We start from the raw sequence: 23,988 nt of genomic DNA, 5'->3' as shown, positions 1-23,988 counted from the left end.
AAAAAAGTTCAGTCTGTAAAAAAATGAAATAATATCTGTGTTTGTATGCATTAAAACCACTCTGGATTTTGGAGACAGATGAGTTACTTGTTAGAAAAAGCTAATTGTTAGAACATATTTTTCTTTAGCCAAAATAGAATCATGTTCTTATCACTCTCAGCTCTCATTGACCTTTTCTTTTTTTGGAGGTCTATAGGACACTTCTGATTTTCCCATAAGACAACACTGCAGATATTTGAATAACATTATCCTGTACCCTTATGGGTATCTTTTTCTCTTTCATAAAATTTTATGTAATTTCAGCATTGGAAGGAACTTTATACTTCTAACTTTTTTTTAAGAGTGTGTAAGTGTGTGTATGCTTTGCTGGATGTGTTTATACAGCTAAGGAAACTGAGGCCTAAAGAATGTTAAATGAATTTTAAGTAGTCATATGGTAGTGAAGGTCAACTAGAGTTCTGAGTTTCCATAATTTCTCTATCTAGTGTCTTTATCAGGTTCCTCAGCTGTCTGCCTTCACATACTAGCTTGATAAAAGCAGGAGTTTTGTCTTACTTGTTCAACTTTGGATACGTATCCCCTAGAACAGTTTCTGGCACATAGTAGGCATTTGATACACATATTTTTTGAATAGGAGGTCTGGTGGCATAGTGCCTAAGGCATTTAACTGCTAACCAGAAGGCTGGTGGTTCAAACCCACCGGCCACTCCTTGGAAGGAATATTGGGCAATCTACTTCTGTAGTGATTCTGCCTCGGAAAAACCCAAGGAGGGGTCGCTATGAGTAGCATCCGACTTGATGGCAGTGAGTGAGTGAATGAGTGAGATTTGTTGAATGACTGAATGAATCCCTTATTTAACATGATTTTCAAAACCTTTTTCTGTCGGATATGCTTCTCATCAAGAAAATATTAAACCTGACACCTTTAAAAAAAAAAAAAATGCTATGTTAAGATCTGATTTAGTGTTCTAGATCCAGTCTAAACAGGAATAAGAGCTATTAACTTGCTCTGTCTGGACACTATGTTTCTGTTATGTTGATAAATTACATTGAGCTTTTAGTCATTTAAACGTTTCAGTCTTTTTCATATCAACTACCGAGCCATAGCTTTTCTTTTTTGTACTTTTAAAAAAATTTGAAAGGTTTGTTTCAGCACTAATCATATATTATTTTAAAAATAAGGTCATCTTTGCTTTTATTAAAATCCAAGTCAGCTAATAACTCATGTATGAGTTTCACATGCATAATTTCTGCATATTTTGTGTCTTACAATGGAGACCCTGGCCCAGCAATTACATACCTGTAATTCAGTCATGCTTAAGTTAATAAATGATTTTAGCCTTTAATAGATATCTGGATAAATCTCTGGTTCTTGAAGTTTTTACTGGACGTGCCTACCTCTCTTGTTCTGCCAAAGCTTATATACCAGTGTGGAGTCCTACTAGTATCTATAGTATGGAAGACAAGTTAATAAATTAATAAATGAATTACTTTTTCTTAAATTTTCTAATTAAGAAGTACATTTCTTTAACAAGTTTTTCCTGACTATGTGTAACCCACTAATGGTCATTAAATGAAAAGGTCATTGAATAAATTGAAGACTTTCTTAAGGCTTGTATTTCATATTACTTAGTCATACTGGAACAAAATTTACATGCAGATACCTGTGATAAAAAGATGACATAATTAAATTAGTATTTACATTTTGCAAATTATTACTAAATAGAAAAGAATCCTCATATTTGCTAATTGTTCCTGTGCAATGGCTACATCGGAGAGGAATAGTTTGATAGTTATACTTAGTTATAGATTAGTTAATAAATTTGTTTAGTGAAAAGTTTCATCTTTATGTAAGGTTTTGCCTTGACTTAGTGTGTTAAACTGGGTTCTCTAGAGAAACAAAACCAGTAAAGCGTATATATAGAGAGAAAGAGAAATTTATCTTAGGAAAATGACTCACACATTTATAGACGCTGGCAAGTCCAAAGTCCTTGGATCAAACATCAGTCTGGAGGCTTTTCCCAACTCTTGCAGCTACAGGGGCTGAGGAGCTCAAGGTTGGCAGGCAGTATACTGGCTGTTGCCTCCATCGAATGATGAATCCAAGATCTCCAGGCCGAATGGTGGATTGTTCGCTCACAGACAGTTGAAGGCAGCACAACAGAATCCCGATCCACAGAAGAATGTCTCTTTTCCCAGGATGTCCATAAATATACTGGAAGCAGGCCATACCCCTAGGGAAACTCCCTTTCAACGGATTGACTGCTCAGAACATACTCATCTGATCCCATCGTGGGAATAACCACATCACAACTGCTTAAAACACACAGAATTGTGGTCCAGCCAAGTTGACACACAGCTCCCACTATCACACTTCGAATGAAAATAAAAACAATTTACTAAATACATTTGGTAAAACATTTGCCTTGGTACTATAAATATAAAAGCAAACAATATTTGTCATTTTAAATTATTTCTCTTTTCTAGTTCTAAGGCACTCTGGTGGCATAGTGGTTAAAGCATTGGGCCACTGACCAAAAGGTTAGTGGTTTGAACCTACCAGCTGCTCTGTGGAAGAAAGATGAGGCAGTCGGCTTCTATAAAGATTTACAACCTTGGGAATCTAGGAGTCATTTCTAGTCTATCCTAAAAGGGTCACTATGAGTTGGAATTGACTCGATGGCATTGGGTTTGGTTTTGGTTTAATGACATTCTTGAACATAAATATGCCCATTAGCTGTTCTTCCCCTCTGAGGACGAAAACCCGTCAGTATTCCTGGACATAATAGTGTGCATTTCTTACACTTAAACACTGAGAGTAGCTGCTGGGTGTTACAGAAATGTATCTCTACTTTTGGTATTTGAAAAACAGACTTGTTTACTGGACATTTTTATTATGGGTATATAGATACTGGATATTCTACTGCCTATAAGTTTACATATATGCTTACATAAAGACATAAATGTTAAAATCAGAAATGTATTATAAGGAGAGAAAATTATTAGATCTAGAGTATAATTGTTGGATTTTTGGTTGAATAATATGCATAGTTAATTATTTTAGTTCACCATAATATCGCTATAGTTGCACATATTTTCCATGATTTAATCTTTCTCAGAGTTCTTTTTCTGTTTTATCAGTGTTATTCAGGCAAAAGGCATTCTGTAACTTGAGATGGAATGCCATTGAAGGAAAAAGCAAAACTTAGAGTTAAACTGTTGAATAGATCAGTTGTATAACATAGCTTATCAATTCTAAGAAGTACATGTTTTTACTTGTTTTTTACTTGTAAGGGATACATCACCATATTTATTACGGTGTCTTATAATTTCATTTTTTCATTCCTTTTGGTATATAAACTAATGTGTCTTAGAATTGACAATATTTTCAATTCTATGTAATAGTTGCATATTTCTGTGTGTGTGTTTATTAAATGCCTATGTTTTTGTGAGAACTATAGACAAGATGTTTTTCTCCCTAATGTTTTCACATTTTAGAAAATAATTTTTTACATAGGAGTCAACCTGATAATAAAGTGTATAGTATGTTAACAGATTTTTACTTAAACTTTGTTAGCTAGATTATATAAGAATAAAGTAAATGGTAAAACAAATAATTTTCATTTTTAAGTTTAAGAATATTAATCTTACTATTAAGTGTTTTTATTAATACTATACATTTGGTAGTATAAAATAGTTCTTATTCCTTTTTCAAATTTTTTTTTTTTTTAACCAAAAGATTCACTTTAAGAAGTCGGATAGTCATTATTCTGAGCTTGATATCTTCTTACAAGATGATGTGTTTTGTTTCTGTTTTTAGAGTCTTACATTTAAAGAGAAAGTAACAAGCCTTAAATTTAAAGAAAAACCTACAGACCTGGAGACAAGAAGTTATAAATACCTTCTCTTATCCATGGTGAAATTGATTCATGCAGATCCGAAGCTCCTGCTTTGTGTAAGTATACTTTTTGAAATACTGTGGAATTATCACACAGAATTAATTTGGTTTAACAAATGCCAAGACCAAGGAAATAAAATTGTTGGCCCAAGAGCACTTGTTAACCCTTTCTGATTGTACCTGAAACCTAAGTTTTATCCCAAAGGAAATGAAATTACAGAGAATGCTAATATAATTTGGTCCGATTTCTTTTTAAAATTTTTATTGTGATTTGGGTGAAAGTTCACAGAGCAAATTCATTTTCCATACAGCAGTTCATACACATTTTGCTTCATGACATTGACTGCAATTTCCCACAATGTAACAGCTCCCTTCCTACTTCCTCTCTGTAGTTATCTCTTCCACATATTCTTCTTTCCTATGCATTCCTGCCTCCTGAGCTATCTCCCTGTACACACACTGCCTTTCTCTTGTCCCACAATTGATTGCTCTAAGGAGTGTATGTAGCTGATGTAAATGTTCACCCTATATGTCTGTCTCTTGTTTTGCTCTGGCAAAATGGGAGTGAGTTCAAGTCCAGGCCTGAGGGCTGACTAGGGGCCATAGTCTCTGGGGTCTCACCAGGCTGTCAGACTAGTAAACCTGATCTTTTCTATGATTCTGAGTTTTGTTCCACATTGTTCTCCCACTCTCTGCAGAATCTTCTATAATCTTTCTGGGTGGTTGACAGTGGTAGCTGGGCACCTTCTAATTCTTCTGGTCTCGTGGTCATATAGGCTGAGGATTGCATAGTCTACTAGTCCCTTGGGCTAATTGTTTCCATACGTCTTTGGTTTTGTTTTCTTCATTCTTCTTTGCTCTAGATGAGAAGAGACCTATTGTTGCAACTAGATGGCCATTTGCAAGCTTTTAATACCCCATTCGGTACTCACCAAAGTAGGATGTAGAACAGTGTGTTTGTGTAGTATATTATGCCGACTGAGCTTGATGTCCCCTGCAAATTTGGTCAGATTTTTTAACCTTTCTTCTTAATTTTCCCTATCATTAAACTAACATACTTGGGTGAGAAATTCTATCCTTACCTTGTTACCAGGTTATTGCTATTCAAGTATAATCCTTGGATGGATGGTGGGAGTGACATCGATGGGATAGAAGCAGTGATGCAACCGTAAATTACAGTGCTTTCTATTTCTGCAGGGACTTTTTAAAAAATTGCCAGTTGCTATTGCTAAGCAATTTAGTTTTTTGTTCTCCTTTCTTCTTCCTGCTATCAGCCTTTTAGTATCATTGCCTCTGCCTGCAAATACTGTATTAGAAAGAGAAGGAGATGAAAATGGGTATGATTAGTACTCATTTATTGTCTCAACTCTGCTCTTTCTGCCTCAGCTGGTTAGACTCCTGAGAAACATCATTCGATACAGAGTAATTAGGATCCTAACAGATGTTAGAGTGATAGTTATTATATAAAGTGATTAAAAGCAGGGGCTCTGGAGATAGACTGCATACTTGCTGTGTGATCTGGGTACCTTAAACTCTTTGTGCCTTAGTTTTATGATTTATAATATTGAGATAATCATAGTTCCTGCCTCAGATGTTATTAAGAAGATTGAGTACATATTACGCTTTTAGGAAAATTGCCTAGCACATAATAAGCCCTAACTAAATGTTGACTATTATCACAATTTCACCACTCATCTGTCAGCTCGTTACACTGTAGTGGCTTGGATGTTGCTGTGATGCTGGTAGCTATGCCGCTGATATTTCAAATACAGGGTGGTCACCCATGGTCGAGAAGTTTCAGTGAGCTTTTAGACTAAAGCAGACTGGGAAGAAGGATGAGGCCATTCACTTCTGAAAAAGTTGGCCACTGAAAACCTTATAAATAGCAGTGGAACATTGCCTGATATACTGGTGAAAGATGAGTGCCTTAGGTTAGAAGGCACTCAAAATATAACTGGACAAGAGATGCCTTCTGAAAGTAGAGTTGACCTTAACGATGTGGATAGAGTTATATTTTCTGGACCTTCATTTGCTGATGTGGCATGACTCAAAATGAGAAGCAACAGCTGTAGACATTTATTAATAATTGGAACATAGAATGAACAAAGTATGAATCTAGGAAAATCGGGAGTTGTCAAAAATGAAATGGAATGCACAAAGATTGCTGTTCTAGGCATTAGTGAGCTAAAGTGGACTGGTGTTGGCGATTTTGAATCCGACAGTTATATGGGCTACAAGACTGGGAATGACACACTCAAGAGGAATGGCATCACATTCGTTGTCAAAAAGAACATTTCAAGGTGTATTTTGAAATACATTGCTGTCAGTTGTAGGATAATAACCATATGCCTACAAAAAGGAGCAGTTAATACTACTATATTCAAATTTATACCCCAATCATTAAAGCCAAAGATGAAGAAATTGAAGATTTTTACCAACTTTTGCAGTCTGAAATTAACCAAACATGCAATCATGATATATTGATTATTACTGGTATTGCAATGAAAAAGCTGGAAACAAAGAAGCATCAGTAGTTGGAAAATATGACCTTGGCGTTAGAAAAAATAACAGAGACCACATGATAGAATTTTGCAAGACTGACAACTTATTCATTGCAGATACTTTTTCAAAAACGTGAAAAGTGACTACACATGGACCTTGCCAGATGGAATACACAGGAGTCAAATTGACTGCATCTGTGGAAAGAGGTGATGGAGACACTTAATGTTATCAGTGAGAACAAAGCCAGGAACTGACTGAGGGACAGACTGCAGTGTAGTAAATTACTTAGTATGGCTTTTCTACCCATAAGTCATTGTAAATTCAGTGGTGGAATGAGCAACTGAGGAGCTCCTGATTGTAAATGTTATCCACCTGGGTTATTTCTGTTGGGCGTGGCACAATGCAGTGTTATGGGAGGGTCTCTCTCAGGTGCTTAGAATTCTATTGTTATGATTGGTTGGTTTGGCTACTCTGCCAAGCTCAAAAGGAGGCCTCCTAGAGGCAGAACTCTCTCTGACTGCTGGTTGAGGAAGACGTGCTGCTGGAAAAGAGACGCAAGAGACATGCGTTGCTGAGTAAGACACCGAGGGACATGCACTGCTGGGGGAGAGACTGTGAGAGACTTGGCTGAGAGATGGTGGGCTGGGAGAGAGACTGAGCGTTTTTCTGAACTTGAATTGTAGCCTGGTGCTTCCCTAATAAACTCTATAATCTGTAAGTTCTGTGTGGCCACTGCAGCGAATTATTGAACCCAGGAAAGAGGTGGTGGGTGCTTTGGGAGGAACGGTTGGTGAAAGGGCTGGAGGGAGGCAGCATGTCTGTCCTTGCAGTAATAGGCCTTGTGCTGTTGATGGTGATTCTGCCTTCCTCTTGTGGGATTAGAGGAGGTCAGAACATGTGACCTCCTTGCTGTTTTTGCACAGACCATCCTCTGTTCCTATGCAAGTGCAAATTGAAGCTGAAAAAAAAAAAATAAGTCCACGAGAGGTGAAATATGACCTTGATTATATACCACCTGAATTTAAAGACAATCTGAAGAAATGATTTGATGGATTGAACACCAGTGACCAAAGACCAGACAAATTGTGGAATGACATCAAGAACATCTTACATGGTCATTAGAAACACAAAGACAAAAATGGATGTCAGAGGAGACTCCGAAGCTTACTCTTGAATGGATAGTAGCTAAAGCAAATGGAAGAAATGATAACATAAAAGAACTGAACAAAAGATTTCAAAAGGCAATTTGAGAGACAGCTGAAGTATTATAATAAAATATGTAAAGACCTGTAATTAGAAAACCAGAAGGGAAGAACATGCTCAGCATTTCAGAAACTGAAAGAACTGAAGAAAAAAGTCAAGCCTCAAGGTGTGCAGTATTGAAGGATTCTAAGGGCAAAATACTGAACAGTGAAGGAAGCATGAAAGATGATGGAATTAATATACATTGTCACTGTTCCAGAAAGAATTGGTTGACATTCAGCCATGGTATTGAAAGAAGTCCAAGATTCATTGAAAGAATTGGTGAAATACAAGGCTCCAGAAATTGATGGAATACCCATTGAGATGTTCCAACAAACAGATGCAGCACTGGAGTCACTTACTCATTTATGCCAAGAAATATGGAAGACAGCTACCTGGCCAACCAACTGGAAGAGATCAATATTTGTGCCCATTGCAAAGAAAGGTGATCCAACAGAATGTGGAAATTATCAAACAGTATCATTAATATCACATGCAAGTAGAATTTTCTTAAAGATAATTCAAAAATGCTTGCAGCAGCATATTGACAGGGAATTTCTAGAAATTCAAGCTGGATTCAGAAGAGAGCAGGGAGAGAGAGACATTGCTAATGTCAGGTGGATCTTGGCTGAAACTAGAGAATACCAGAACATGATATATGAAGAAAAGACCAAAATGGATGTCAGAAAGGACTCTGAAACTTGCTCTTGAATGGATAGTAGCTAAAGTGAATGGAAGAAATGATAAAAGATCTGAACAGAAGCCTTTGACTATGCATAACAAATTATTGGTAACATTGTGAAGAATGGGAATTCCAGAACAATTGTGCTCATGAGGAACCTGTATATAGACCAAGAAGCAGTCATTCAAACAGAACAAAGGGATATTGCATGGTTTAAAATCAGGAAAGTTGTGCATCAGGGGTGTATCCTTTCACTGTACTTAACTCAGTTTGTGTGCTGAGCAAATAATCTGAGAAGCTAGACTGTATGAAGAAGAACATGGCATCAGGATTGGAGGAAGACTCATTAACAACCTGCAGATGTAGATGATACAACCTGCTTGCTGAAAGTAAAGAAGACTTGAAGCACTTACTGATGAAGATCAAAGACTACATACAGCCTTCAGTATGGAGTTTTCCTCAACATAAAGAAAACAAAAGTCCTTCCAACTTGGACCAGTAAGCAACATCATGATAAATGGAAAAAAGATTGACATTGTCAAGGATTTCAATTCACTTGGATCCACTATCAGCACCCATGGAAGCAACAGTCAAGAAATCAGGGGATGCAGATGTATTGCACGGACAAATCTGCTGCAAAAGATCGCTTTATAGTGCCAAGGAGCAAAGATGTCAATTTGAAGACTAAGGTGTACCTGACCCAAACCATGGTATTTTCAGTTGCATCATGTGCATGTGAAAGTGGGACAATGAATAAGGAAGACCGAAGAAGAAATGATGCATTTGAATTGTGTGTTGGCAAAAAATACTGAAAATATCATGGACTCTGAGAAGAATGAACACATATGGCTTGAAGAGGTACAGACAGAATGCTCCTTCAAAGCGAAAGTGGCCAGTCTTTGTCTCATGAACTTTGGTCATGTTGTCAGAAGGGATGGTCCCTGGAGAGGGTTATCATGCTTGGTAAAGTGGATGGTCAGTGTAAAGGGGAAGACCCTCAATGCGATGGATTGACATAGTGGCTGCAGCAGTGGGCTAAAGCATAGCAAATACAGTGAGGATTGTGCAGGATTGGGCAGCGTTACATTCTGTTGTACACGGGGTGGCTGTGAGTCAGAGCTGACTCACTGACACCTAACGACAACAACATTATTACAATTAGTAAAATACAGTTAACATCAGTGATGTTAATGTGCAACATATAATAGTTAAATATTGTGAAGTTCATTTGTTGTTGTTGTTGTTGTTGTTATGTGCTATGGAGTCAGACCTGACTCATAGTCACCCCTCCTTGGGTTTTCAAGGCAGTATCACTATGGAAGTAGATTGCCCAGCCTTCCTTCTGAGGAGTGGCTGGTGGGTTTGAACCGCCAGCCTTCTGGTTAGCAGTCAAGTGCCTTAGGCACTGTATTTAAGTGTTAGGGTGATTTGATTTGTCCAGTCCCTGAAGAGCAGCACCAATAGGGATTTCTTTACTGCTTTATACTAAGGTGCTGTTTTGGTTATTTTGTGCTCCTCTAACCGAAAATACCACAAATGGGTGGCTTTAACAAATAGTTTATTCCCTTACTGTTTAGGAGGCTAGAAGTCTTGAGTTCAAAGTGCCAGCTCTAGGGACTGGGTGAAAGCCCCTCTACCTTGGGCTTCAGCTCTGCCTCTTGCTCCCAGCCCACTGAAGCTGGAGGCTTTTCTTAACTCAGGCAGCTTCTGAGGCTGACAAACCCAAGGTTGACAAGTGAAAAGGCACAGTCCCAAGATTATCCAGCAACATGGCAAGCCAGTAGTTCAAGACCAGACAAAGTCTCAAGATTGGCGGGGCATGACAGGCTACTGAATAAAGACTTGGTTACACGCAGGGTCTAAGCATGCCAAAAAGCTGCAGACCATTCCTAAAGCTTCTCCTAATATACTGGAAGCAGACCACATCCCTAAGGCAGCTACTCAGCTGCTTGCAGCAGATTCCACCGTGGAATCGATAGCCAGTCTCATCATGGGGAATGACTACAACCAGCTGCTCAGCCACTCAACCAGGCCCAGCCAATTTGATACATTATCTTAACTACCACAGGTACTTTGCATTTTGATGGTATCCTTTTATATACTATAATGCAAGTGTCAATAACTTGATGTCTGTGGTTTCAAGAGTTTTACAAATCCTCTGAGATTATAAGATGTCTATGTAAGTTTTTTTTTTTTTTTTTTTTCTGGAGAGATCAGAGGAGAGACACAGGGCAGAGAGAAGATTCAGTGATCTCAAGTGATCCCAAGAGACCATAGTTTTAACTCTTTGAAAAGCCCATCCAGATTTGAGACACTTAGTGAATCTAATAGATTAACTAGCTAGAAACAGAGAAATTCTATAACATTTATTAGTGAAACTAAAAGTAATAAAATACCCTTCCTCCACATTCTGTTTCAGAGCTCAAGTTACTTGTGTTAATGCTTATGATACTAGTATCATTCTCTTTTCACTGTTGTTCAGGTTCAAAGAACGTACCTAAGATGTGGTGCATTCTGTGTTGTTTGAAGAGCAAGAGTTTAAGCAAAACTTGGTATTTTTTATGTTTAAAATTTACCAAGTGGTCATTTAAAATTGAAATTATTTTCTCTGCTGCCATCTAGTGGTTAAAAAACTCTTCTCAATGTAAAACACCCCCCGCAGCACCCCCACCATCAACCCAAAACAAAACTTGTTGCCATTTGAGTAGGTTTCCACTCTCAGAGGCCCCATGTGTTACAAAGTAGAACTGCTTCCTAGGGTTTTCTTGGTTGTAATCTTTATGGAAGCAGATTGCCAGGACTTTTCTTCAGTGATACTGCTGGGTGGGTTCAAACTGCCAACTTTTAAATCAGTAGTCCTTGGTTAGTAGTTGTATGTCAACCATTTGTGCCACCCAGGGACCTTCAGAGTAACCATAGGTGAGTTAAATTAGTGAAAGATTTGTTGTAAATATTCAATTATTTCATATTTATAAAATGTCTAAATATTGGTAAATAGAAGGAAGTGTGGGAATGATTAGTAGTCTGAACCATGAGGAGCTCTGGTGGCGCAGTGCCTGAGACATTTGACTGCTAACCAGAAGGCTGGTGATTCAGTTTCATCAGCTGCTCCACAGAAGGAATATGGGACAATCTACTTCTGTGAAGATTACCGCCTTGGAAACTCAGTGGAGCTTGCTATGAATTGGAATCAACTTGATGGCAGTGAGTTTTTGATTTAGCCTCAATCATAGTATTTATAAAGTAATATCATTTTATCATTTTCTGTTTTTACCATCTCTGTAATAATCCATGTTGCTCTCAATTTTTCAATTTTGCTTTGCTTTTATTCTTTCTTACCTTCTAGTAGTTACTTACACTAAAGTGATGGTGCTTTTTTTCGAAAGCAAATCTGATCAAGCCTGCTGTTTAAAAGCTGTTACATGAAATTGCTCTTAGGAGAAAAACCAGAAAACTCCAATTAGGTCTACAGGGTCATGCAGTCTGACTCCTACCCGTCACTTCTGCCACATTTAACATCATGCTTTCCTTTTTCTTCTCCACTTTAGTCTTGATGGCCTTTTTTTTCGGTCCCTCTAACTTACCACATTTTTCCATGCCCACTCTTGCACTTCACATTCCCTTTGCTTAGGTTGTTTTTTCTCCTCATCATGTAGTAATTCCTGTGAATTCTAAGTCGTTATCATTCTCCTAAGGAAGGCTCTCTGAGTTGGTAGTATTTCCCTATTACAGCTTTTATAACAGCCATATACCTTCACAGCTCTTACTTCATTTACAGTTTTACACATGGTGGTCTGATTATTTTATTGGTGTCAGTTTTATCCATCAGACTATACAGAATAGCATCGGAAGCACATTTTCTTTTTTCATTATTGTATCTTTGGTGTTCAATAAATGTTACTGGGTTATGAATGAGTAAATATAAAATGTTAGAAAATATGCTAACAGTTTTGGATTACAGATATACTGAGGTAAAGGCTTACCTTAATCATTATAATGGAGAAGAATCAGTAGTTGGCAACATAAAATATGAACACAAGTTACATTGGCCTCACTTAAATAAGCCTTATGTTCTTGAAATATGAATAATGCTTTCAGATTATAGTAGTTACTCAATAAGTAGGTAGGTATTCATATTTATATACATTGTTTTTTCCCATAATGAAAAGGAATGAAGTATAGATACCTGGAGGTGTGGGTTCTAGCTTTCCCTTTGACATTGGCTGTGGAGATGTGGGCGGATTCTTGTTACTGGATCAAGAGTCTGTACAGGATGATCATGTGATCCTCAGACAACACGTATGTTGTTTGCCTCTGATCACAGCCATTTATAATGTTAAATCCAGTGAGTTCCAAGTCACAATTTTGTAGCTAGTTCAGTGGTGGTGAAAAAAAAATTATTTACCCTTCGTATTAGTGAGATAATTTCTTAATTGAAAAATATGATGCTTAGTTTTTGAATTTTTTGAATAAGACTTTTCCCTAAACACTGAAGAACATTGTCCAGGAATTTACATTGATGAACAAATTGTGGCTTTAGGGAATCTTGCAGAAGGAGTTTTAAATTTTTTTTTTTAATTATTTCTATTGAGTTATATTTCATATGTCATAAAATCCACCATTTCAAAGTGTGCAGTTCAGTGGGTTGGGTATATTGATGAGGTTGTGCATCCATCATCACTATCTACTTCTAATATTTTTGTCAAGAAACCTAGTACCTGTTAGTTGTCACTCCTGTTTCACACGCTGCCCCACTCTGTCCCAGCCCCTAGCAATTGATCTTTTTTTGAACTCATGGTTTCATTTTTCCTTGCAGAATCCAAGGAAACAGGGACCTGAAACCCAAGGCAGTACAGCAGAATTAATTACAGGACTTGTCCAACTGGTCCCACAGTCACACATGCCAGAGATCGCTCAGGAAGCAATGGAGGTAAAGGAAAAACTCATTCTGGCCTCTTGAAAGAGAGGTCATAATTACGTATGTTTTCTTTAGCATGTGGTTTGTGTGAGTGATAGGTAGATATCATTTCTGGAAATGACGTATTTGTTTTTATATACTTTTATAAATTCCATGGAGAAAGAAGGGGTTTACTTGTTTTCTGTCATATGCAGTAACAACGTTGAACAAACTAAATTTTCTAACTGTAGTTGACTTTTAAAAAACTCTTAATATGTATTCATTTTTTATTAATCTATCTCTGTTTCTATGGATTTGCATATTCTGGACATTTATACAAATAGAATCATAAAATGTGTGGCCATTTGTGTCTTGGTTCTTTCACTTAGCATGTTTTCAAGTTTCATCCATGTTTGTAGCATGTATCCAAATGTCATTCCTTTTGATGGCTGGATAATATCCCATTGTATGGATATACCACATTTTGTTTATCCATCCATCAGTTGATAGATATTTGGGTTATTTCCACTTTTGACTGTTATGAATAATTCTGCTGTGAACATTTGTTCAGTTTTTTATGTGGGCATACCTCTTGGGTATATGCCTAGGAGTTGAATTACAGGATCATATGGCGACTCTCTGTTTCATTTTTTGAGAAACTGCCAAACTAGTTGGTAGAGCAGTAACATCATTTTATATCACACCAACAGTGTGTGAAGATTCCAACTTCTCCATATTCTCACCAACACTTTACAGCCATTCTGAAAGGGTATGAATGCAATTGACTTTATTAAAAATTATTTTCATATTGATTATTTGTACTGACTGTATACATCAGTAAATATGTGTACCAAAAAAGTTCTAGTACTCATAGTATGTATACACAAGTAGAAGCACTCATTTTATATTGTGTACATTGTTATTCATCTAATAAATTGTTGTATTCTTTACTTTTTTTTTAAAAAAATTGTGATTTGGCTGAAAGTTTATAGAGTAAATTGGTATATTCTTTACTTTTTTTTTTTTTAATAGTGATTTGGGTCAAAGTTTACAGAGCAAAGTCATTTTCCATACAACATTTCACGCACATTTTGTTTCATGATATTGACTGCTATCCCCGTAATGTAACAGCTCTCTTCCCACTTGCTCCCTCTGGTTACCCTTTCCCCGTATCTTTTTTTCCTGTGCATTCCTGCTCTCTGAGTTTTCTCCCTGTGCTGCAGATGTTGTACATCTGCTCTCCCATGGTTGATTGTTCTAAGCATTGTACCTACCTGGTATATGTTCACCTTATGCACCTTGAATCTAATGAGAATGAAAACACAGCATACCAAAATCTTGGGCACACAGTAAAAGCAGTGATCACAGGACAGTTTATAGCAATAAATGCACACATCAAAAAAGAAGAGCCAAAATCAACACCTTAACCCAACATCTCTAACAATTAGAAAAAGAGCAGCAAAAAAAGGCCTACAGTCACCAGAAGAAATAATAAAGATTAGAGCAGAAATAAGTGAAGTAGAAAATAGATAGTAGGAAAAAATCAGTAAGATGGGAAATTGGTTCTCTGAAAAGATTAATAAAATCCTTCCATTCTATTTTGAAAGGCTATTTGGCAGGAATATTTATATTTTTGCCCAAATAATTCTGACCTGTAGTTTCCATACTCTGTGACTACAATTCAAAAGGGGAAAAAAAAAAAGACTACACATAAATTGCTCTGATTTATAATAGGAAAATGTTGTTGTTGTTGTTGTTATGTGCCATCGAGTCGGCCCCAATTCATAGCGACCCCTCTTGGGTTTCTGAGGCAGTATCACTACGGAAGTAGGATTGCTCAACCTTCTTTCTGAGGAGTGGCTGGTGGGTTTGAACCGCCAGCCCTCTGGTTAGCAGTCAAGTGCTTTAGGCACTGTGCTACCAGAGCTCCTAGGAAAATACTAGGAAAACTAAATACAAAGTAGTGAGAGAATGGGCTATTAATATTCAGTAACAGTATTTCAGCTTGGTGAATTCTAAACATCAATTCAAAGATGATCACATAGCAATATAGAAAAAAGGTTTATGAAATGTCAAATGAGTATGTTATGATTACAGCTTTATTAAAATATATGTGGAAAATAAAAGGGAGCATGAAAAGCAGGCATACTAAAGCAGGGAGGAGGCTAACACTTTCTCTTCTGATATTTTAAATGGTTTATCAATCAAATGTAAAATAGGAATTTGCCACTTAAAAAAAAAATCTAAAGTACCAGTAAATTGTACGAGTACGAGATTTTGGGCAATAGTGGCAAAATTGAATTTTAAGTTGTACCCTTTTTTCTTTGATATGAGAGCTGTAAACTTACAAGTTTTGAAGATTCTCACAGTGAATTGCAATTTTTACTAAATATGTAAAAGTAATTGTAATAGAAGTATTTGAAATATGGTAATATAATTATGGTACTTATATAATTGATAACTTTTGAAATTATAAAGTGGCCCAAGGTTAGACACAGTATTCTTTTCTAGTATGAAGCAGATTATCAGTACATCCATTTTTACTTTATTTGACTTGCTTTTTTAAGAGAAAAAATAATTCTCTTTATTTGTCCCAAACAGTATATCATTGGAGTTTTAATAAAAGGGTTTGTTTAGTCAAGGAAAGCTTTACACAGGGAAAGAAATTGTCTTTGTTGGTTACTGGGATGGGAGGCGAAGCAAAATAGATGGATAATTAAGAGGTGGGTTTGATGCGGGTGAAGGGGTTTAAAAATGAAAGATTAGCCATTAGTTGATAGTATGTGAAGCTAGGTTATGGGCATACTGGGGGTTCATTGTACTAGTCTTTGTTTCTGTTTGAAATGTTTTATAATAAAAGAACAACCATATATATATATATATTCCATCCTGGAATTAAGATGAAAGTGGGGTCTGTTTGAAGGAAGAGTCCAAGCTTTACTCTTCATACATTTCATTGTTTTAATTTATGTAATAAGAATGTGTTTGTGTATTAATTGTATATTTAAATTTAATTATTTAATTCTTGTTAGTCTTCTGCAAACTAAATTCTAGTTTTAAGTTTATGGTAAATTGAAATTATAAGATGAATAATCTGTTATGAAAAGCAAGATCTAATTTGCTCCCCTCTTCCTCATTTTTGAAAAATAACGGATTATCTTTCCTATTCCAAAAGAATTTCTGGCAAGCAAGATAACTTCCATTTTATATTTTTCCCTGCAAGTAAAGTATTACTATGTTTATTAATTTTGTGTGCTCCTCTTGCTAGGAATTTAACTTTATGTTCCTTAGAGTGTTTTTTATTTTTGTTGAAATTATGTTGTTTCTGAAGCAGTTTTGTATGTATACGTTACTACTCTGAGTTAATCAGCCATTTAACTTTATATGTTGTTGTACTGTTAGCTCCTGTCGAGTTGACCTGACTCATGGCAACGCCACGCACAGCAGAGTCAGACTTGTGATCCATAGGGTTTTCGTTGACTGATTTTTCAGAAATAGATCCCCAGGTCTTTCTTTCTAATCTATCTTAGTCTGGAAGTTCTGCTGGAACTTGTTTCATATGATAGCAACAAACAAGCGTCCACTGATAGCCGTAGTCACTACACTGGAGGTATAGACGGGTGGTAGCTACACTTGAGGTATACTGGCTGGGACTGACACCAGGTCTCTTATTCGGAAGGCGAGAATTCCGCCACTGAATGCCATTGCTCCCATTTATATGCATGTCATTTTAAAAAATGCCATTTAATATAAGAATTACAGGAATAAAATTATTTCATTCCATATATCGTTTTGATCTTTCAGCTATTATTTTCCCAGACATTTGTGTTTTCAAGAATATTTCTGCCTTTTCATGTACCCGGAGGCTACAATTGTTAGCATTTGTTAGATATGTACCTCAGTAATATATTTACCCAAGTTTTTTGAGTAAAAGTCATCTACCAAAATTCTATTGAGTAAAAGTTTTCTGTCTCTTTTAAAATTTAGGCTTTGCTTGTTCTTCATCAGCTAGATAGCATTGATCTGTGGAATCCTGAAGCTCCTGTAGAAACATTTTGGGAGATTAGGTATATGTATTTTTATTTTTTTAATTCAACTCTAAGAAATTATTTTACATTTTTTTGTCTTTAAATACAACTGTAGTTTAGTACTTACTAGTTCATTGTAAAACTTTATTGTACCTCTGGAAGTTTGGATTTTGTATTTTATTTGACTTGAAATTATTCATTAGAATTTTTCTTTAACTGTAAAAGCAGTATCACAACAATTTAGAAAATAGAATTTTAAAACTGTGCTGAAATTTATCACCCAACCATCAGTACTGTGATTTGGTATATTCTCTTCTCTTTCAGATTTCTGTTTAGCTGCATCTTGGTTTTTAATACATTTTTACACTTATAAGCATAGAGTGTTAACATTTCATAACTGTAATAGTATGTTTAAGTTTTCAAAATCATAATCTTTCATAAATTTTTTATACCACAACTTTTCCTGAATGAATTAATAATGGGCATTTGCTTAGAAGACAAAAATATAGGAAATTTTGTAATGTTCTTCTTCAGTTATATCGGTTATTACCTTTTAAAAAGCACAAAGACAATACTTGGAGGACCATGTGAATGTGTGTGCCTCCAGTGTTGCCTTTATCTTATCATAGAAATGAGTGCACCAAGTCTTTTGGCATCTGAATTAAATCCTGTACTCTAGAGTAGTGTTCCCAAGAGTTATGTGAGCCACATATGTAATTTAAAATTTCCTAGTTGCCACATTAAAAAGTAAAAAGAAGCACGGGGAAATCAACTTGATGGCAATGGATTTTTTTTCCTTCTTATTTTAATATCTAAGATAAAAGTTATAAAGTAATATTTTACCTTCTTTGTTCATAAAGTCATCAAAACTTAGTTGTTTACAGTTACAGCACATCTTAATTTGGACTAGCCACGTTTAAAATACTCAATAGCCACATTAGCTAGTGACTACCATGTTGGACAGCACTTGAAGAGATCTGCAGACTTTTTCTTTACAGAGCCAGGTAGTAAATATTTTAGACTTTGTGCACCTTAGACTTTGCCACACTATTCAGTTCTGCTGTTAGAGCATGAAAGCAGCCATACCCAATATGAAAATGAATTGATGTGTCATTTTTCCAGTAAAACTTTATTTATGAAAACATGCGGTAGTTTAGGTTTGGCCTGAGGGTGATAGTTTGCCCCGCCTGCACTGTTCTGTGTGTGGTCTATGCTGTGCGCATGATTTTTCATTTCTTCCTCAGACCACTGCAAGATGGATTTACAAATGAAGCAGTTGGGAGTTTGGACAGTAGAGGCAGTAGAAGTACCTGCTGCTTTTAAAAAACCAGAAACTTAATTCCTTTGTTTATGATGCTTGAACACTTTGATAACTATTCTCTGAAACAGACCCTAGAAACCAAATAAGCTTTTCTAAACTTATATTCATTATAAGAGAATACCATTCTTATGTATTGATTATATCTGTATTAGGTTATTTATTGACAATGCTGGTAACAATGAACTTTATGTCACTGCAGCTCACAGATGCTTTTTTACATCTGCAAGAAATTAACTAGCCATCAAATGCTTAGTAGCACAGAAATTCTCAAATGGTTGCGGGAAATTTTGATTTGCAGGAATAAATTTCTTCTTAAAAATAAGGTAAGCAAAATAACATCTTCAGAACTGGAAAATATTTGGAATCATAGTGAGGAGAGATAAAGGAAGTGTTTATTACCCCAATCAAGTCCTATTCTAGCCCTTCTCTCCTATAAATCCTCAAGGGGAATGTGTGTATAGAAGACTGAGGCTGACAAGTCAACATGTAGAAAATTATTCTAAAATTTTTGCTCTAAAAGTCATAATGTTGATGAACCCTAGTGAATTAAGTAGAGCTCTGTGGGACACGCTTCGGAGGAGTACAGACCACTATAATAAAAGTAGATTGAGATACATATTTTTCCTTTCAAGTTTATACGTAAGACTTGATTCATCTGGCTTCTCTAATCCAGAGAATGTTCTCTCTGAAGAACCTGAAGGGAAGAGGTTAAGGATCCTCCATCTAGAGTGATTTATATTTTTTCCGCAAGAGTTCTGCCTCTTGAAAATATTAGAACTTGAACTATTGAAACATGGTGAGGAGGTTATGGAGGCTAGAGAAGAGCCTTAGATTTAACATACAGTTTTTATAATTATCATTAATCAAAATTTCCTTCTATTCATGACATTGGTTTAGGAGTGTTTGATTTAATGAGGGTTTTGTTTTGTTTTGTTTTTAAATCAAGTTCTAGAATCATAGCTGTAAGAGACCTTAAATGTACCAATTTCATAGGCTTTTCAGGATGTGATGTAGTTTGTTTTTCCTTTGTTTAGAAATGGACTACAGGTGAAGTGGGTTTATTCACATCTGGCTTATTTTCAACTTTAGAGTTTTATGTTCTTGATTATAATTCTCCAGGATATAAGCATCAGCAATCCAGTAATGAATCTATAGTTCTATGATCAGCAAAGTTAAGTCTTGTAACACACTTGGTATAAATACCAGACTTAATTACTGGCTCAGAGGAATTTAATCTCAAAGTAGTAGCTTCCGATTATCCTGACATGGCAGAGAACACAGAATCCAAATGGCAGAAAAGCTTTGTCATTTAGAATTGATTGCAAAGTACATTATATTCTTCATTGAGTAGATTTATGTTGTTGATGTTTTACATGTGTCCATGTTATACTTAGTTTTTATTTCTGAAATCTGATGATTTTTAGAGAGTGGAAAGTTGAGAGGTATTTTAAAGACACTGAACAAATCTTTGTCATAATGGGTTTCTAATGAATGTTCCTCAAGGTTTTTTGAGAGAGAGATGTTGAGAGGAAAACTTTGCCAGTGTAATTTCAAATAGGAAGACAACTCATATGAAGTTGTTTTTTTTTCCTGGTTGGCAGTGCTTCAGCAGAGCTTACTTATTTCTTTTTTCTAGCAGGCAGATAGAAGTTCCTGCCATTTCCTATACCTTTATGGGATAGGATGTGATGTTCCTTCTAGTGGAAATGCCAGTCAAATGTCCATGGATCATGAAGAGCTACTACGTACTTGTACTCCTGGAGCCTCTATCCGGAAGGGAAAAGGAAACTCATCCATGGTAAGCAGCATCTTTTGTTGTTTTCTGGTGTCATCTTCTGTATTCTGTACTTTTTTTCTGAATGAACATTAGTAAATAAAAGGTAATAGATCTTTGTGGTACTTTCAGTAAGTTCTTTAGTATCTCTGTGCCTTAGCTTCCTCAGCTTTAAAATGGGGGTAATAATGATTCCTGCCCAAAGTTGTGAGGACTGAATAGTTTATTGTATAAGTAGCACTTGACTATTTGATAACTATTATCTAGCTGATAATCATAATTATTATAAACTTCCACCCCATAAGAAATTATACCCTATATACCAAAAAGTTTAAAATTAACAAACATACAAATTTACTGGGGAAAAAAACAAAGCATTTTGCTTAATGTTATAGTCAAGTGGTTTTTGTTTGTGTATATAATTCCTTTGAAAAATAAACCATAGTACAAATGAAAATGTCACATCGTTACAGAAGAGTTTCTTTTTCAGACCAAAGCTTTTTTTTCATCCCTTAATTTCAATATAGCTTTTTGTTAGGGGAAAAAAGAAAACAACTAAAAAGTATGGTATTTACTATTGTCTACTTTGCCTGCAGAATTTGCATTTGTTTTATAAATGAGGAATTTCTCCATTTCACATGTTAGGGCTATATAATCCAGAACTGAATGTATCTTCTGCAGAAATATTTAGTTCTTCTTTGTGCCTGCATCCAGTCATTGCTGTATTGTACTTACTTTTTATTTCTTTCCTCTACCAAGTAGACAGATGGACCTGTTATTTCCTCTCCCTTTGTCATTTGGGATTGATAGGAAGTGCATTACATTTTTCTTGCAGTAGATTTATGTTGATGTTTTACTTCTGTACATGTTAAATTTAATTTACATTTCTGGTATCTAGGGTAGGATAATACGTATTCTATTTGAAATTATGTTGGTTCAAATAATCTCCTTTCTCTTACAAGATATTTTAGGGGTTAAAAATTCCTATTGTGATTAAAAAGGAAAGTTCTTGTGGGCTATTGTGTGAGGGTGTATATGATATACATTTTAATGGATTGTTGAGTTTTGTAAATAAAATGATCTAAGTAGGAGCTCTGGTAGCATAGTGCCTAAGGCACTTGACTGCTCACCAGAAGACTGGCGGTTTAAACCCACCAGCCACTCCTCGGAAGGAAGGTTGGGCAATCCTACTTCCGTAGTGATACTGCCTCGGAAACCCAAGGAGGGGTCGCTATGAGTCGGGGCCGACTCGATGGCAAACAACAACAACAACAACAAGTTGCAAATATATATACCTTCTACCCCTTAACTACCAGGATAGTGCTGCGGGGTGCAGTGGCACTCCACCAATATGCCGACAAGCCCAGACCAAACTAGAAGTGGCCCTGTACATGTTTCTATGGAGCCCTGACACTGAAGCTGTTTTGGTTGCCATGTCCTGTTTCTGCCACCTCTGTGAGGAAGCAGATATCCGGTGTGGAGTGGATGAAGTCTCGGTGCACAACTTTCTACCCAACTATAACACATTCATGGAGTTTGCCTCTGTTAGCAACATGATGTCAACAGGTAAATGTGGATTATGGTATCTTCACTCAGTCTGCTTCAATTCATACATAACACCTGGCTGAGTTAGAAATGCAGTCATGGATTTAAGATTATGCCTGATGATCTGCTTCGGAAAGGTCACAGCCCTTGAAAGCTCTATGGAGCAGTCCTACTCTGCACACATGGGCTCGCTGTGAGTCAGAATCACCTTGATAGCAACTTCACCTGTTCTCTGAATTTGTGGGAATAATTCAAACAGCTTTCTTACCTGAGATCCTTCTCTGGACAAGGTGAGGTGAAAATGAATAACATTCGAAGTCAGTTGTTAGCTGCTCACTGAGTTTTTAATATGCTGTATTTTGGTAAATAACTGGCAGTATGGATTACTGTCATTTATAGATTATATAATTTACTCTGCATGAACTGTATGTAGTGAAGTTTTAAACACATTGGCACATGTTTCAAGTAAATACAGGTACAAGTAGCTATTTTATGCTATAGACATTGTGGAGTCCTTTCCTGTGAGGTTGGTGGAAGAAAGTTTTCAACTTTATCATTTAAAGAATCACTCCTGCTCTGCCTTTCGGGTTGGGCTTGTCAGGTTTCCTCTTGGTAAACAGACTTTAAGTGCAGTGACTTGATTTGCTGTTGTCTTTTGCTTAGGAAGAGCAGCCCTTCAGAAAAGAGTGATGGCACTGTTAAGGCGCATTGAGCATCCTACTGCAGGGAACACTGAGGTATGTCCTTGGTGACAGAAACACCCAGCTCTCAATTTTGGAAGCCTCACGTTATGTGTATGCAACCAGGAATGAGTTTTGCCACAAATATGATAGGTGTATATGACAAGTAAGACATTCTACTTGTCATATGCACCAAGTTAATAAACCTGCCTATTGTTAATTGATTCTTTGCTCTAGGCTTAAAGTTGCTTTTAAGTGATAATTGCTTTCATTTTAGGCTTGGGAAGATACACATGCAAAATGGGAACAAGCTACAAAACTGATCCTCAACTACCCGAAAGCCAAAATGGAAGATGGCCAGGTGAGTTTATAAACTTGATTTTTGTGTATAAATTGATCCAAATATATTACTCCACTCTAATAATCATTTATGATTAACTTTTAATATAATAAATGTATAGTTGTCTTGAAACTGATATTTAGTTGGAATTCATTTGCACATGTATTATCTTCTAATATGGTAGCCACTAGCCACATGTGGCTATTTCAATTTAAATTACATTGTAATTTAAATTGATTAAAATTAAAATATTAATTCAGTTCCTCAGTTATAATAGTAGCCACAGTTTAAGTAAAGAACTCAGTAGTTACATGTGGCTAGTGGTTACTGTATTGGATTAAAAAAAACCAAACTTACTGCTGTCAAGTTGGATCTGACCCATAGCGACCCCTCCTTGGGTTTCTGAGGCAGTATCACTACGGAAGTAGATTGCCCAACCCTCCTTCCGAGGAGTGGCTGGTGGGTTTGAACTGCCAGCCGTCTGGTTAGCAGTCACGTGCCTTAGGCACTGTGCCACCAGAGCTCCTGTATTGGTTAGTGCAGATACAAAAAATTTTCATCATTGTGGATATATTTATATTGTACAGTGCTGAGCTAGGGTCAATTTCTTCACCATCTTGCTTGGTCATTTTCCTTTCCTGAGGGTGGATCACAGAATTTTCAGGAAAGAAGTGATAGAGGTAAGGAAAGATAAATTAAAATTGAAAGTTAATTTTGCTACTTTGTTAGATACTCTAATCAAGCGATCTGATGGACAGAAAATTGAAACCATAGGTTAAAATGAATTTTAAAATATGGACATTTCATTCATCAACATGTGCTGTTACCTCAGAAATTAAGAGTTAATTAGTATTTGTGTGTATTTGATTTATAATGCCCAGATTGCTTTCATTCTTAAGTATTTTAGAAAAACTGGTTATTCTTTCATTGCATTTTTCCTGTCATAATTAAAGCAAGGGAAAAAAATGTATGTTTTTGTGAAGCAAAAATGTGTACTTACATTTGGAGAGGATGTGCTGCTTTAGAATCAGAATTTTTTTGTTTTTGGTACAGCTTTATTGAAATATAATTCACAAACA

The 23,988-nt window shown here is 36.1% G+C and overlaps 1 protein-coding gene across 1 annotated transcript in view; it reads left to right on the top strand.

Moving 5' to 3' along the window:
* NF1 (neurofibromin 1) overlaps window positions 1-23,988 on the top strand; it is a 388,569-nt gene that overhangs the window by 191,086 nt on the left and 173,495 nt on the right. Inside the window, exons 13-20 of the mRNA XM_007937345.2 lie at window positions 3,821-3,955; window positions 13,141-13,254; window positions 17,209-17,288; window positions 18,770-18,893; window positions 20,207-20,368; window positions 21,661-21,910; window positions 22,553-22,626; window positions 22,847-22,930. Of these exons, the coding sequence (XP_007935536.1) occupies window positions 3,821-3,955; window positions 13,141-13,254; window positions 17,209-17,288; window positions 18,770-18,893; window positions 20,207-20,368; window positions 21,661-21,910; window positions 22,553-22,626; window positions 22,847-22,930 (1,023 nt within the window). The remainder of the gene's footprint in view (window positions 1-3,820; window positions 3,956-13,140; window positions 13,255-17,208; window positions 17,289-18,769; window positions 18,894-20,206; window positions 20,369-21,660; window positions 21,911-22,552; window positions 22,627-22,846; window positions 22,931-23,988) is intronic.

Source organism: Orycteropus afer, unplaced genomic scaffold (genome assembly GCF_000298275.1).
Source record: "Orycteropus afer afer isolate SDZICR_OR568_19922 unplaced genomic scaffold, OryAfe1.0 scaffold00042, whole genome shotgun sequence".
Lineage (NCBI taxonomy): Eukaryota > Metazoa > Chordata > Mammalia > Tubulidentata > Orycteropodidae > Orycteropus > Orycteropus afer.
Note: the sequence above shows the minus strand (reverse complement) of the source record. Positions and strands in the feature narration are given on the sequence as shown.